Here is a 15,669-nt window from a genome sequence, read left to right on the forward strand (position 1 = left end):
GCGAGAGGGCACAGGCCGGGCTGAGGGACCCCCCTGAGTGCACAAATTTTTGTGCACCGGGCCTCTATTCTCATATAAATGAAATCAAACAGTATTTGCCCTTTTGTCACCGGCTTATTTCACTTGGCATAACACCTTTAAGGAAGGATACAGCATATGAATACTTAGCATAATGTCTTTAAGAAAATGACTGATTTAAAAGCTAGGGCAGACCTATATATATTTTTCTCTTTTTAAAAAATTAAATTTAATGCAATAACACTGGTTAATAACATAAATTTTAGGTGTAAAACTTTGTAATACGATATCTGTATACTCTATTGTGTGTTCACCACCTCGAGCCTAGTCTCTTTATCACCGTAATATCTGACTTCCTTTACCCTCTTTCTTCTCCCCCCACCTCCTTTCCCCTCTGGTAACCAGCATTCTGTTGTCTGTATCTATAACTTTGGTTTTTTTGTTTGTTTGTTGCTTTTTGTTTTATATCCCACATAAGAGTTGAAACTACATACAGTTCTTGTCCTTTTCTGACTTATTTCACTTAGCACAATACACTCAAACTTATTTTTTCTAATGAACCTGGAATAGCTTATTCTAGAAAGTAAGGAAGTGCTAAAAAAAAAAATGTTTGGGACATATCCAAGGGACATAGGAGCTAATTTGAAAATGTTTCCAGCCGAAACCGGTTTGGCTCAGTGGATAGAGCGTCGGCCTGCGGACTGAAAGGTCCCAGGTTCGATTCCGGTCAAGGGCATGTACCTGGGTTGCGGGCACATCCCCAGTAGGAGATGTGCAGGAGGCAGCTGGTCAATGTTTCTCTCTCATCGATGTTTCTAACTCTCTATCTCTCTCCCTTCCTCTCTGTAAAAAATCAATAAAATATATTTAAAAAAAAAAAAAAATGAAAATGTTTCCAGTAGTAGCCAAACCTGGGATAATTTGAGCATCAAAATGAATAGGGACAGTTATGAATTATAATTCACTGAATGAATTTTATACTGATGATAAATAGGGGAGAAGGGAAAGCTCCTTTTTATATTAGAATGCCAATTAATAAATGTAGAAGAAATGATAGAGTTGGGGCAGGGGGAATCACCATTTCACAAACTCATAGTAATGATTGAGGGAAAAATTTTCAATGGATGCTAAAACTAGGGAATAGAAGTTTGATGAGAAGCAGAATATTTACATAATTCCAAAGATTCTCCTCAGTTACTAATTACAAAGGGAAAGATAGTATCTTGGAGGTGGAAAACGGGGCAGATCCTACCTAAATCAAGTACAGAGTTATCAATAATAACCTATGTATATGGTCCACTGAGAAGAATATGACATCACTTGTGCAGTACTCTGTCAAAAATACATGGCCTAAATCTAATGGGAGCATGAAACAAACCCAAATTACAGACATACTACAAGGTAAGATCAGTAAAATGATAACAATGTTTAAGTTTTTTGGGTTGTTTTTTTTTAAACATTTTGATGCACTTTGTTCCAGGTTAGAACAGCCCTTTGGGGGATAGGAATAAATACAATAGATTTATAAGGGGATGTATTAGTCAAGGCTCTTGTTTATAAAAAAAAAAACAAAAAACACCTATCTATTCTGGCTAATTTGAGGAGAAAAGAAATTTACTAAAAGGATATTGGATAGTTGACAAAGTCTTGAGAATACCTGACAGAGTCTTAAGGATGACTTAAAACATTAAACTTGGAAAGAACAAAAGGAGGCTGACTACACAGCCAAAGAGCTTATCACAGGATACATCTAATAGGGAGTGATACAGTTTGCATGGCCAGCAGTGCCATCCCTGGACATTGATACAGTATTTGCTCCTAAGAGCTGAATATTGTTATTGATCCTACTATAAGAATTTACCAATTCCTCACTTCTCTGTACCACCAGCTCCTGATTCAAAATCCCAAACATATATCAAATCAAGGACCTCAGGTTTTGTGCCTTTACCCTAACTTCCAATGAAGCTGATGTATCTTGTAGAAGGCAAAACTCAAAAGTGGGGAATTACCCTAGCCGGTTTGGCTCAGTGGATAGAGTGTCGGCCTACAGACTGAAGGGTCCCAGGTTCGATTCCAGTCAAGGACACATGCCTGGGTTGCAGGCTTGATCCCCAGTAGGGGGCGTGCAAGAGGCAGCCGATCAATGATTCTCATTATTGATGTTTCTATCTCTCCCTCTCCCTTCCTCTCTGAAATCAATAGAAATATTTTTTTTTTTAAAAAGGGGGAATTCCTCAGACAAGGAAAGGATTTCACATGCTGAGCATACCCCATTTCCAAAAACAAAGTCCTCCATAAAGGACTAATTTGTCAGTCAAAATATTTAGTAATCTGTCAATTTTATTTCACTACTCTTGTTAAGAATCATTTAAAGAGACTCTTAGAGTCTCAGATTTCAATCAGTAAGAGGGGAGTTTGAATATTTGTGGACAATTAGCTGATGATGTCTTTCATCACCTTTTTTAAAAAATTTTTTATAATTATTGATATCAGAGAGGAAGAGAGAGAGAAACATCAATGATGAGAGAGAATCATTGATCAGCTGCCTCCTGCATGCCCCCTACTGGGGCTTCCATCACCTTTTTAAAAAAATTACAAGTATTGCCCAGTTGGTGTGGCTCAGTGGTTGAGCGTTGACCTATGAACCAGGAGGTCAGGGTTCGATTTCAGTCCAGGTACATGCCTGGGTTGTGGGCTAGATCCCCAGTGGGGGGGCGTGCAGGAGGCAGCTGATCCAGGACTCTCATCATTGATGTTTCTATCTTTCCCTCTCTTTTCCTCTCTCTCTAAAATCAATAAAAACATATTTTAAAAATTACAAGTGCCATTCCATATATATACATGCTCCCATTAGCTTTAGGCCATATATATACACACACACAGTTAAATGCACTTTAACACTACAGATTTTCGATCTAAGACCACGCTAACATAGACATAAAAAACGTCCCCATAATTGAATAAGCCAGAAAAGAAAAGTAATAATCTATTAAGTTATTTTCTGGGTATGTACTACCTTCTTAGTTTATATTTAATGGTGGAACCACACATTGGAACATAAACACTTGAATTTTATTCTGAACCTGTAACTGTCTGATACTTTGTGATCAACTTCTAGAATCCACAACTTGGGATATTCTGTCTTTCCTCAAACTAATTTTGTAAACTCATCAATCTGTTGACTAACATTAATTTATATTTGGATTATTGTCTAGGTGCTGTAGGTAGATAGGAGTTGTCACTCCCTGTATAGTAGAAGATATGGTATATAATGACCACTTATTCAAAATCTAAATTCCCATGATGATTCTGGGAACCAAAATAATTTCATAGCACTTGGGGAGTGAGGTTTTTTGCCTTTTTTTAAAAAAATAAATTCAGGCTGTTTAATAAAGATTCGTAGGCATAAATAGAAGTTTTCTTTTCCGTCCATTATATGGACTCATTTTAAAGTTGTTTTTTTCTATTTGTTTAGTTTAATACAGTTTTTTAGTAAAATGAAGAAGTGGATGGACATGTCAAACCTGCCACAAGAATTTCGTGAACGTATAGAAAGATTAGAAAGAAATTTTGAGGTGTCTACTGTAATTTTCAAAAAATTTGAGCCAATATTTTTGGATATATTTCAAAATCCATATGAAGAGCCACCAAAGTTACCACGAAGCAGGAAGCAGAGGTGAGACCCTTAATCCTTACATCATTGACATAAAAAGTATGATATAAAGTCATTAGGGGTATTTGCATTTTTAAAACTCTACTTTTAAAACGTAAGTTTCTATTAAAATCCATTTATAATTATCCATATCTGGAAATTCAGGGTAATAATTTCACTTACTTTTTTATGTTCTGATTATTTTATGCATATTGGAAAGGCTTATTTAAGTTTGTTTAAATTAAGCAGAGGTTGTCTGTCCTTTGTGAGTGGAATTTTATATGTAATTTAACTTTATTATTTGTTATTTATATTTACTGTTTCAGTTTAAATGGCAGCTGTGGAGTGATATTTAGCAAGTTAGTAATATAAAAAGTACATTTCCCCCCTTTTTTTAGGAGGAATCCTTGCAGTGTTAAGGATCTCTTTAATTTCTGTTGGACACTCTTTGTTTATGCTAAGGGTAAGGTGATACTTTTCAGTGGTTTTACATTTCTTCTGTGGGAACTTGTTGCTATTTGATATTAGAGGTTTCTGGGTTTTGTGTCTCTCTTTTTCTTACAAAGGTAATTTTCGTATGATTGGAGATGATTTAGTAAACTCTTATCATTTACTTCTGTGCTGCTTGGATCTGATTTTTGCCAATGCCATTATATGCCCAAATAGAGGAGATTTGCTAAATCCATCATTTAAAGGTAAGACCTTATTTATTTTTGAAAACCGATTATCAGTTTTTAGAAAAAGTTTTAAAAACTGACCATATTCTTTCCCCCCTGTTGCTTTTCATACCCTGTCATACTAGGATTGCCATCTGATTTCCATACTGCTGACTTCAGGGCTCCTGAAGAGCCTCCCTGCATCATTGCTGTACTGTGTGACCTGCATGATGGACTTCTAGTAGAAGCAAAAGGAATAAAGGAGCACTACTTTAAGCCATATATTTCAAAACTCTTTGACAGGAAGGTACTGTACTTATTAAATGACCGAGATTTTTAGGAGTTAGCAGCAGTAACCTCAAAGGAAGAAATAATGTTTTAAAGATTCAGAGTCAAGATTTCCAGGTTTCAGTCTCTGCCATGTTGCAGAATTGGCCTATAATGTGAGGAACAGCCGTGACCAATTATATATACTATCAAGTAAAAATACACTGTCAGAGGTAACTATAGGAGGGTCTGATAAAAAATTATGAAAAACAGGAGGTCAGAGTAAGCTAATTTACTGCCACAATTTGAATAATTCCTATTTACTAGAAGTAGGATGCGTATAACAACTATAGCTTTAATTCTTTATAAATAGAGCAGAAAATCCTGTATAGTTTTGTAGACACTTGCAGACTATATGTGTGCATTCTAGTTTGTTTTCCTCAAGAATTTACTTAGCTATTTCTATATTTGTGAAGTGGCTTATTCCTTTAGGACTCAATTTTTCATTTCCTGAATATTCAGCCTTTTAATCCAGCTAGACCTTGAGTTTTCTCTTTAGTAAAAAAGGGAGTTTGGATTAGGTTATCATGTGGTTCCTCTCTGCCAATATTATGAGATTTTTCTTCAAGCATAAAGTCTTTCCTAACTGGATTCTTTGTCTCTTACACATACTTTTGTATTTAGTTTTATATTTCCTAAAATGTGTATATGTGTGTGTGTGTGTGTGTGTGTGTGTGTGTGTGTGTGTGTGTGTGATGACTCTATATGTATGTTAAACATCTTCAGTAAACTTCTAAGGAAACTCAAAAGTTATGTCTGTTGTACTCTGCAGAAGCAGCACACTAGCGGCCTCTGAGTATGATGATTGTACATCTTGGTTTCTTTGGATTATTTGGCTTTGGGCTGTTGTCTTAGCACAGGGGTGGGAAACCTTTTTTCTGCCAAGGGCCATTTGGATATTTTTAACATCATTTGAGGGCCATGCAAAATTATCAGTTTAAAAATTAGCCTGCTGTATTTGGTCAACCATTTAATTAAATCACCCCTAATGCATTGGCAAGGCCAAATCAAATGATTTCCTACCCCTGTCTTAGCATCATTATTATAGCATCTCCTTTCACCCTAAAAGTATCCTAGTTTGGACAATGGTCCTCCTGCCCATGGGCCACAGGTATTTTGCTTGGTCTTTGTAGGGTGTTATTTATTTCATTTTGTTTTGTTCAATTTTTAATTTCCAGATGAAGACCTTATATATAAAAACCTTTCAAAAATCAGAAGCTATAGCAATATTGGTTTGGAATTTCTACATGACTTTACATAGGTAACTGTTGTCAAGCTAGATGATGGTCACTTCTTTGAAGATGGGAAATACCCTTTCTGCTCTCATCATTTATGTATATTGACCCCTGACCCTTAGGGCATTTGAGTTTACAACTCCTGATGTGTAGTAATCTTAAGTAGTGTGAATACACAAAAGTATTAACAACAGTATAGTTTTTCTCTCACCAATGATAGTACATATGTTTCCTTTGAATCTTTTGCTTGCCTAACACATTCAATATATGTTAGTTTACTTTCACCATAGACAAGTGTTTAAAATTGGATAGCTTTCATCAGAATAACTATGGAAATTTGCTAAAAATGCTGCCTCAGCCCAGGCCTTGAGGTCCATCAGTTTGCATTTTAAACAAGTTCTCTTAAATGATTCGTATATCACTAAAATTTGGAAACCTCTGCTAAAGACTGATTTTAAAGTATTTTCAAAACTGACTTTAGCCTGGTTGGTGTGGCTCAGTTGGTTGAGTGTCAGTCATCTTATGCACCAAGAGGTCACTCACTGGTTTGATTCCTGGTCGGGGCACATGCCTGGGTTGTGGGTTCAATCCCCAGTAGGGGGTGTGTAGGAGGCAGCTGATCAATGTTTCTATCTCATCAATGTTTCTATCTCCCTTCCTCTCTCTGAAACCAATAAAAACATATTAAAATAATAGTAAATTTTAAAAGGCAATTTTCTTTTTAAAGAAGAAAAAAACCTTGACTTTAAATGGTTTTTAATATTTTATTTGCATGCTGATTTAGTTTTACTGGTCTGAAATAAATATTTAGTAATTTTGTTTTGTGTTTGTATGATTTATGACAACTGCCAATGTGAAAATTTAGATAAGTATTGTTTTTATGTGTGTGCTAATATGCTCAATTATATGATGTCACATAATGACTTTTTCCTCCTAGATTTTAAAAGGAGAATGCCTCCTGGACTTTTCCAATTTTACTGATAATAGGTAAGTATCTACCACTAATGGTATCTAATAGAGTATAGGCTGTCAATAATAATTTGTTGCAATTTATTAAGTGAAACATTATATTCAAGTTCCTACTGCTCTAGTGACATTGAGTGGGTGTTGTCACCAAGCCTTGTTGTCTTTATATTTATTTTGGGGAACCATTGGTACTTGACAGCTACTTTCCAGAGAAAGTCATAAACAGGCCAAATGTCTTCTGTATTTGAGTTTTTATTAATCAAATGTTGGCAAATTCAGAATGTGCTTATATTTCAAAGCCATTATTGCCTCAGTATCTTAATTAGGTTCAACTAGTTTTCAGATTAAGTATATATTCTCTTTCACTCACCTTTCAAAGTAATTTATTGCTGTGTATGTGAATGTGAAGAATGGTCATCAGGTAGGAGCCTCTGATATCATTAGATGAGCAGACTTAATAAAAATAAGAAGTCACCCTGGCCAGTGTGGCTCAGTTGGGTAGGCATTGTCATGCACCAAGGGATTGCTGGTTGATTCCTGATCAGGGCACAAGCCCAGATTGCAGACTTGATCCCCAGTAGGGGTGGTGCAGGTGGCAGCTGATAGATGTCTCACTCTCGCATCAGTGTTTCTCTCTCTAAAAATCAGTAAAAAAATATATTTTTTAAAAAGTAACAACACTAGAAAGTCATCAGCTTTTCCATACTGTGGAGTCTAAATCTATCTTCAAATCAAGATAAATCCATTGTGTTTTATTCTGTTACTTGGTTTTATTCTTGCAGCTTAAAGTAATTTTTTTTTCCAGCAAAGCAGTGAACAAGGAGTATGAAGAATATGTTTTAACTGTTGGTGATTTTGATGAACGGATCTTTTTGGGAGCAGATGCAGATGAGGAAATTGGAACTCCTCGAAAGTTCGCTGGTGACACCCCATTAGGGAAACTGACAGCACAGGCTAATGTGGAATATAACCTTCAACAACACTTTGAAAAAGTAATATAACCTAGACTGGCCTCAGTCTTGAATGATCTTTTTCTTTCTGTGTATGATTCTACTAACAGCAGAAGCATCTTTCAAGCTAAATCTTGGGTTTCTTCTACTAATTCATATTTCCCATGAAAGCCTTAAAAGGTAATTTTTTAAAACTGTGGCATTTAGTATTTTTACCACATTTCTTACTATTTTTCATATTTTGGATATATTTTCCCAGAATGCCTGGGTTTTACAGTAGAGAATGTATCTTGACATAAAGGATTTATGCTTTCTTCCTAATCTTTTTATCACTAGCCACTATTCCACTGCTTTAAAATTTAATTTGCTTTCCTACCCATGATAAACTATGTGCTCTTCCTGTGCTTCAGCTACAAAGCTCTGGACTTGATTATTAATAGCCAAGGCTTAATTCTGTTTATAATGGATTGGAGGATAAGGTTTAATGGAAAAGTCACTAGTCTAGAACACTGATTTTCAACCTTTTGTCTCATGGCACACATAAACTAATCAGTATAATTCTGTAGCACACCAAACAAATAAATGTTTTTGCCAATCTGATAAAAAAAAAATTAGTTATACTTTTGATTTACCAAAAAATCCTATATAATAAAAGGGTAATATGCAAATTGACCCTAACAGTGCAACGACTGGTCGATATAATGCGCACTGACCACCAGGGGGCAGACGCTTAATGCAAGAGCTGCCCCCTGGTGGTCAGTGCACTTCCACTGGGGGAGCTCTGCTCAGCCACAAGCCGAGCTGACGGCTGCTAGCGCAGCAGTGCTGGCAGGAGCCTCTCCCACCTCCTTGGCAGTCGGACATCCCCTGAGGGCTCCCGGGCTACCAGAGAGATGTCTGACTGCCAGCATAGGCCTGATCCCCCAGGGAGCGGGCCTAAGCCGGCAGGTGAACATCCCCCGAGGGGTCCCAGACTGCGAGAGGGAGTAGGCTGGGCTGAGGGACCCCTCCCCACCCCACCCCCGAGTGCACGAATTTTCGCGCACCGGGCCTCTAGTAATAATAATAATTGCCTACCCTTTTTGCTCCAAAGTGGCTTTTTAAAAAAAATCAGGTGCTTATACTTGTATATAAGGATTTCTGGTATAATTAAACAGTCAGATACAGCTTTTTGCAATGTGGCCAGTAAGTTGAACTCTGTTATATACCTATATATTTATGGTTCAAGGCAGGGCATTCACGCTGGACAGTATTTGTTGTGTTGGCTGTTGTCAGTTTTTTGGGGGGAGCGGCTGTTATAATTTTTGTTTTGTTTTGTTTTTGTTTGTTTGTTTGTTTTTAAATATATTTTATTGATTTTTTACAGAGAGGAAGGGAGAGAGATAGAGAGTTAGAAACATTGATGAGAGAGAAACATCGATCAGCTGCCTCCTGCACATCTACTGGGGATGTGCCCGCAACCCAGGTACATGCCCTTGACCGGAATCGAACCTGGGACCTTTCAGTCCGCAGGCCAACGCTCTACCCACTGAGCCAAACCGGTTTCGGCTGTTATAATTTTTTTAATTTGACAATCTAAAGGAAAAAAGATCAGTGTCCCTGACTAAATAGTCAGGTATTGCATGCTTTAAAAATTCTTGGAGCACACTGGTTGAAGATCAGCTCTGCCATTAACTTCATCAGCTTAAACAGAGTTTTTAACTTCTCTGTGCCTGTTGTCTCATAAGTAAAATGAAAATGTATATGTTATTTTTAAGTGAATGTTAGGAAGAGAAAATGAGATTATGCTTTGAAAAAGTGTTACTCAAATTTAAGGATGTTATTAACATGATATTGCTAAAAATTTGGTGGATAACCAGAAGAGGAGGGGAAAAAGTAGCCTACTAAATTTGAATAGAGAAGATGATATACATACTAAATTAAATACATAATGAGGGGGAAGGTAACTTTTTAACCTCACAGATTTTTCTTTTTTTGACAGAAAACATCATTTGCACCTTCAACCCCCCTGACAGGACGGCGATATTTACGAGAAAAAGAAGCTATCATTACTCCTGTTGCTTCAGCCACTCAAAGTGTGAGCCGGTTACAGAGTATTGTGACTGGGTTGAAAAATGCACCAAGTGAACAACTTATAAATATTTTTGAGTAAGTTCAATACTATTATTTTTCTAAATTAAATTAGATTTTGTATTCCATTTTGTATTCAGTATATTCAGAATTCTTAAGATAGTGGATATACATTGGGAAAGTTTTACCATACCATTTCAATCACAAAATATGTTGACCTAATATCAGAAAGAAGTACCTATTAAAAATTTCATATCAATATTCATATTATTATAGACTTTTAAGGTTAGATATATCTGAAAGGTTATTTAGCTCTGACATTCCATTCTGGTAACTATCCCTAAGTTATACATTATTATTTTTCTTTTTACTTGACCTTAAATGGGTTCAAGCTAAATGTTTATCAAATGGAGGAATTATATATTGATGATGCAGCCAGAAAATATATTTTTTTGCGATTGTTTAAAAAAAGACCATTATAAGAACCTGGTGGGATTCCTGAAGATAAAACCCAGGAAAGTTTGGGGCCACCCCTAAGAATGTAGCACCAGGAGTCTCCCACTTCTCACTCAGCTTCTAGCAATTCATTAAAATGACCATTTAAGTATCCTTACAAATTTATGCTCCTTCTTCTACTCCAGAAGTATGGAACAATGAGATAGCTTTCCTGATCAGCAGGAGGACACTGATAGCTGGGAAGTTGGATGCTCAGTGATAGCTTTGCTACCTCTGAATCCTAAAAACGACCCTATCCTTCAAGAGCAACTGAAGCCCTTCAAAGATGCACTGATTGCCCTTTATCTCCTTGTGTTTATAATTCTCATACCTATCATCTGAATAGTGGTAACAAATGAGTAAACTAGAGGAGTGCATGTATAATGCATCAGCAGAAATTATGTCTATGAAAGAAAAACAAGCGCATTTGGAATAGGAAATAAAAGGAGAAGTGAAAAAAAGAAGTAAATCTCTCCCTTCCTCTCTGAAAGCAATAAAAATAAAAAAATAATAATAATAAAGAAGTGAAACTATTGAATAACATGACTAAGGCTGAAAGATTGGGAACATTCTCAGACATTGAAAAATACTACTTATATTCAAGGTCCTCCTGGACACCCAGATGAAAAGGAAATAGAGATCTCACACTGGAAAAGATGCATTCCAGATCTAATAACAGGTCCTCCAGGTTCTAAAGGTGATTAGAGAACAGTTGGCTTTCCTGGAAGTCAAGGATTCTCAGGACTAGTGGAGAAGACTTAGAAACCAGGAAATACTGGACAAAAAGGCCAGAAGGGGGAAAGAGGGAGAATAAGCATGCTAAGACCAGTACCACTCCCTGATCTTATTAGGCAGAACCCTTTTAGGATCAGGTGGGTTAGGTAGGACATCTTCTGCCACCATCTCATTAAAAGGCCCTTCACCTCCAGACAGATCAGCACAACTGATTCCAAGATCCCTTTGTGGTTCCTCCAAACGACCAGGTAGCCAAGCTTCCTCATGGTTTTCTCTCCCGGTCCTGGGTGCTGCTGCTACGGCCTCTGCTTTCATGCTCAGACCTCTACCCACTCCGTACCCCTGCATCACTATCATCCCCTAACCTGGACACCTTCCATTGGCTGTTCTAACTAGAGCCAGGCTAGGAGTTCACTGACATCCCCTCACCTAGTGTCTTGCTAAACCAGTTTAATCCATTGAGTTCTAGAAATTTTATGGGTACTGACTTATGTGGGTTCATTAATTAAGAAACACTATTCTCAACCAACAAGAGGAATGACATAAAAAGAAAATTCATTCAGCATATGTTCATTGTGAACCTCCTGGAACTGGACTTGATAGCTAATAAGATAGCTATTGTGTCTGGCCTTACAGAGCTAATTGTCCTGAAAGACATAAAAATGTAAACAGACAATTATACAGTACAACAGAGCTATATTGGAGGAAGAATAGGGCTCTATAGGTGCTTAGAGGAGATCAATATTTTTAAATTCCTTAGAATATTAAAAAGATAATTGATTTTGATTTGCATAGTTTACCTTCTTGTCTTCTTAGGCTCTAAATTACAGCCTTTTTTTTCAAGTTTTATGGTGAGGTAAAGTGGAGTTTGGACAGTTCATTCAACACATTTGAACAAAAAAAAACATTGTTTTTTTAAATTTCCTGCTCATTTCAAGCAAAAATTTTTTTATCAGGGTGGCTGCAAAAAAAAGAAAGGAAGAAAGAGAGAAAAGAAAAACAGAATTTCATGAAAATAAAACTGATAATTTTTTTATTCTAAAAAGTATTTTATGCTTTAATTATCCAGTGTAGGTCCTGGAGGAAAAAGACATATTTCAGTAGCACTAGAGATACTTTCTGTAGGTAAAGAAAGGGCTGAAACAATGAAAAAGGAGAAAAGTTAAGAAAAGGCAGACAAAAAAAGGAATAAGAGGGCTAGCACAAAGATGATGGCATAGGTAAATGTGGCATTCACCTTCTTCCGCAACCACATCAAAATTACAACTAAACTACAGAACAACCATCATTCAGAACAGCCTGAAATCTGGCTGAACAGAAGCCCTACAACTACAGAATTAAAGAAGGCACATTGAGATTCTAGGTGGGGCAGGGGCCAGAATGGGCTGGTTGGACATCCACATATGGCAGTTAAAAATCAGGAGGAACTGGCAGTGGAACTACCCCAGTGAGGAGCAAAGGGTCCCACCCCCACACCAGACCCTCAGCCCAGGATTCCAGTGCCAGAAAGAGTAGTCCTTATAACTTCAGGCTGTAAAAGCCAGTGGGGATTGTGGCTGAGTGACACAGAGGCTGCTGAAGTCCCAGGCAGTTCCACTTGAAGGACCTGTGCACAGACTTACTCAGACTCACTGCCTCTGAGCTCCAGCACTGAGGCAGCAACTTGAAAGCATCCAAGGACATACAGAGAGGAACTAAATTGTCTGGCATCAGGACAAGAACTGGGGCCAGCCTTCTCCCAGACAAAATTGTTGGCAGAGGTCATTGTTCCTTGGCTGAGACCTCCCCTACCACAGAGCCAACAGGCAGGAGCCATATCTAAGTCTCCATCAACCTGACCAACACTGTTCACCAGTCCTGGTGATACCCCAAGACCCCACCCCACCCAGTTTGCAGTCCCACCCAAGCTGTTTGCAGTGGATTTTCCATATGAATGGGCTGTCCTGGCTCAGGCTTCAGACTTTTGTAAAATCTCTCAAACAAGCAGCAGCTGGCCTCATCGTGCCCCATATCTCTGGATAAGTGGCCACAGGGCCAGCACTAGCAGCAGCTTTCCAAGGTTCAAAGCTTGGCCTCCTGGGCACCTCCAAGCCCAACACAAGTAGCACCTATCTGCAGATCATTCTGTAACTCGTGTCGGGTGGCCCCAGGCAGGGCATAGGCAGCAGTTGACTTTGCACCTCCCAGGAGGCCCTAGAGCCAGTGTACCCGGTAGTCAGCTTCAGACCATGACAGTTTTCAACCCTACCACATCCACGAGCAGCACACTCAAGGGGAGGACTTGGTGAGCACCAAAGCCCCATTGAAGCAAGTCCTGCCCCATAGGGGTGTCTCCTGCACAGCAGCTTTTCTGCTGTTGTCATAGCTGTTCCTCACAGCCAATTGGCCTGGGAGTCAACCCCTCCCAGTGACAACAATTAAGGCTCAACTACAGCAGGACAGTGCACACAGCCCACGTAGAGGCTTACATAGAAGTCTCAGCTCAGGTGTCTAGTAAGGCTGAGCCACTGGGCCCTACAGGACACCTACTACACAAGGTCACTATACCAATTCCAGGAGACATAGCAGCTCTACCTAATACATAAAAACAAACACAGGGAAGCAGCCAAATGCGGAGACAAAGAAACATGTTACAAATGAAAGAAATGGAAGCAAGCAAACTGCTGGATACAGAGTCAAAACAATGGTTATAAGATTACTCAAGGATCTTAATGAGAGCTTCAAGGGACTTAGTGAGATTCTCAAGGATATTAGTGAGAATGTCAAAGACATGAAAAAGGGCCATTCAGAAATTAACTAACTGAAATAAAGAATAATTTATAGGGATTCAACAGTAGAGTAGAGGATTCCAAGAATCAAATCAAGGATTTGGAATATGAGGAAGCAAAAACCGCCCAATCAGCAGAGCAAAAAGAAAAAAGAATCCAAAAATATGAAGACAATTTAAGGAGCCTCAGGGACAACTTCAAATGTACTAATATTCGCATTATGGGGATGCCAGAAGGAGAAGAGAAAGAGCAAGATATTGAAAACCTACTTGAAGAAATAATGACAAAAACTTTCCCTACCTGGTGAAAGAAATAGTTTTGCCTTTTCTAGAATGTCATAAATATAAGCATAATATAGTGGCTGTTGATTCTTCTAATATTGAAATTCCTAAACATAATGTCAAATTATTTCATTTAGAGGCTGTAGACTTGTTTGAAATATGCTAGTTTACATATCTAAGTTGTAGGTCCTTGCTTTTTATCACTTTGAATATTTCTTGCCACTCCCTTCTGGCCTACAAAGTTTCTGTTCAGAAATCAGCTGACAGTCATAGGGATGCTCCCTTGTAGGTAACTAACTGCTTTTCTCTTGCTGCTTTTAAGACTATCTCTTTGTCTTTAACCTTTGGCATTTTAATTATAATGTGTCTTAGTGTGGGTCTCTTTGGATTCATCTTTTTTGGGACTCTTTAGGTTTACAACTGAGACTAGAACTTTGATCATGAAAAACCAAGCTAATTCTTAAAAGAAGAAATGTTGGTAGGCTGGGTTGTTCTTTTTTTCCTGGTAATTGAGTTCCTATTGTATTTTATAGATCTTGTATGCGTAATCCTATGGAAAATATTATGAAAATAGTGAAAGAAATAGGAGAGACTTTCTGTCAACACTATACTCAATCAACAGATGAACAACCAGGATCTCACATAGGTAAGAAGACAAAACTAAAGTTAATACAGCAATAAAAATAGACAGATTGTCTCCCCCAAAAAAGTAGAAATTCAAGATTTTCCTTCCCTGCTATTCTTTTTTTTTTTTTTTTTGAGAGAGAGAGAGAGAGTGGAGGTGAGGGAGGAGGGTTGGGAAAGAGAGAAAAACATCAATGTGAGAGACACATTAATTGACTACCTCCCATTTGCACCCCAACCTGGGCCAGGGATCAAACCTGCAACTGAGGTACATGCCCTTTACCTGGAATTGAACCCCTGACTCTTTGGGCTGTGGCTCTAACAACTGAGAAACCAGCCAGGGTTCCCTGCTTTCTTAATTTATCAGATTTAAGTTTATATGTTTTGTTCTTTAGTCCTTAACAGCTATGTTTTATTAACAAATTTTCCCTTTTTTCCCCCCTAAGACTTTGCTGTAAACAGACTAAAGCTTGCAGAAATTTTGTATTATAAAATACTAGAGACTGTAATGGTTCAGGAAACACGAAGACTTCATGGAATGGATATGTCAGTAAGTAAATTGCCTCTCTCAGCCTCTAGCAAGTTCCATAAATCTTAAGCCTGGCCCGGCTGGCATGGCTCAGTGGTTGAGCATCCATCTATGATCCAGGAGATCCTGGATTCGATTCCTGGTCAGGGCACATGCCCAGATTGCAGGCTTGATCCCCAGTAGGGGACATGCAGGAGGCAGCCCATCAGTGATTCTCTCTCATCATTGATATTTCTATCTTTTCTCGTTTCCTTTCTGAAATCAATAAATATATATTTTTAAAAACATATATACTGTGTGTGTGTGTGTGTGTGTGTGTGTGTGTGTGTGTGTGTGTGTGTGTGTGTGTGGGTGTGTGTGTGT

The 15,669-nt window shown here is 38.0% G+C and overlaps 1 protein-coding gene across 1 annotated transcript in view; it reads left to right on the plus strand.

Moving 5' to 3' along the window:
* The window catches only part of RBL1 (retinoblastoma-like 1), an 86,259-nt gene that overhangs the window by 16,539 nt on the left and 54,051 nt on the right, over nt 1-15,669 (plus strand). Inside the window, exons 4-12 of the mRNA XM_005868462.2 lie at nt 3,494-3,694; nt 4,069-4,133; nt 4,237-4,365; nt 4,473-4,633; nt 6,826-6,875; nt 7,660-7,846; nt 9,786-9,952; nt 14,687-14,799; nt 15,224-15,327. Coding sequence (XP_005868524.1) covers nt 3,494-3,694; nt 4,069-4,133; nt 4,237-4,365; nt 4,473-4,633; nt 6,826-6,875; nt 7,660-7,846; nt 9,786-9,952; nt 14,687-14,799; nt 15,224-15,327 — 1,177 coding nt within the window. The remainder of the gene's footprint in view (nt 1-3,493; nt 3,695-4,068; nt 4,134-4,236; nt 4,366-4,472; nt 4,634-6,825; nt 6,876-7,659; nt 7,847-9,785; nt 9,953-14,686; nt 14,800-15,223; nt 15,328-15,669) is intronic.

This window comes from Myotis brandtii, unplaced genomic scaffold, assembly GCF_000412655.1.
Source record: "Myotis brandtii unplaced genomic scaffold, ASM41265v1 scaffold27, whole genome shotgun sequence".
Lineage (NCBI taxonomy): Eukaryota > Metazoa > Chordata > Mammalia > Chiroptera > Vespertilionidae > Myotis > Myotis brandtii.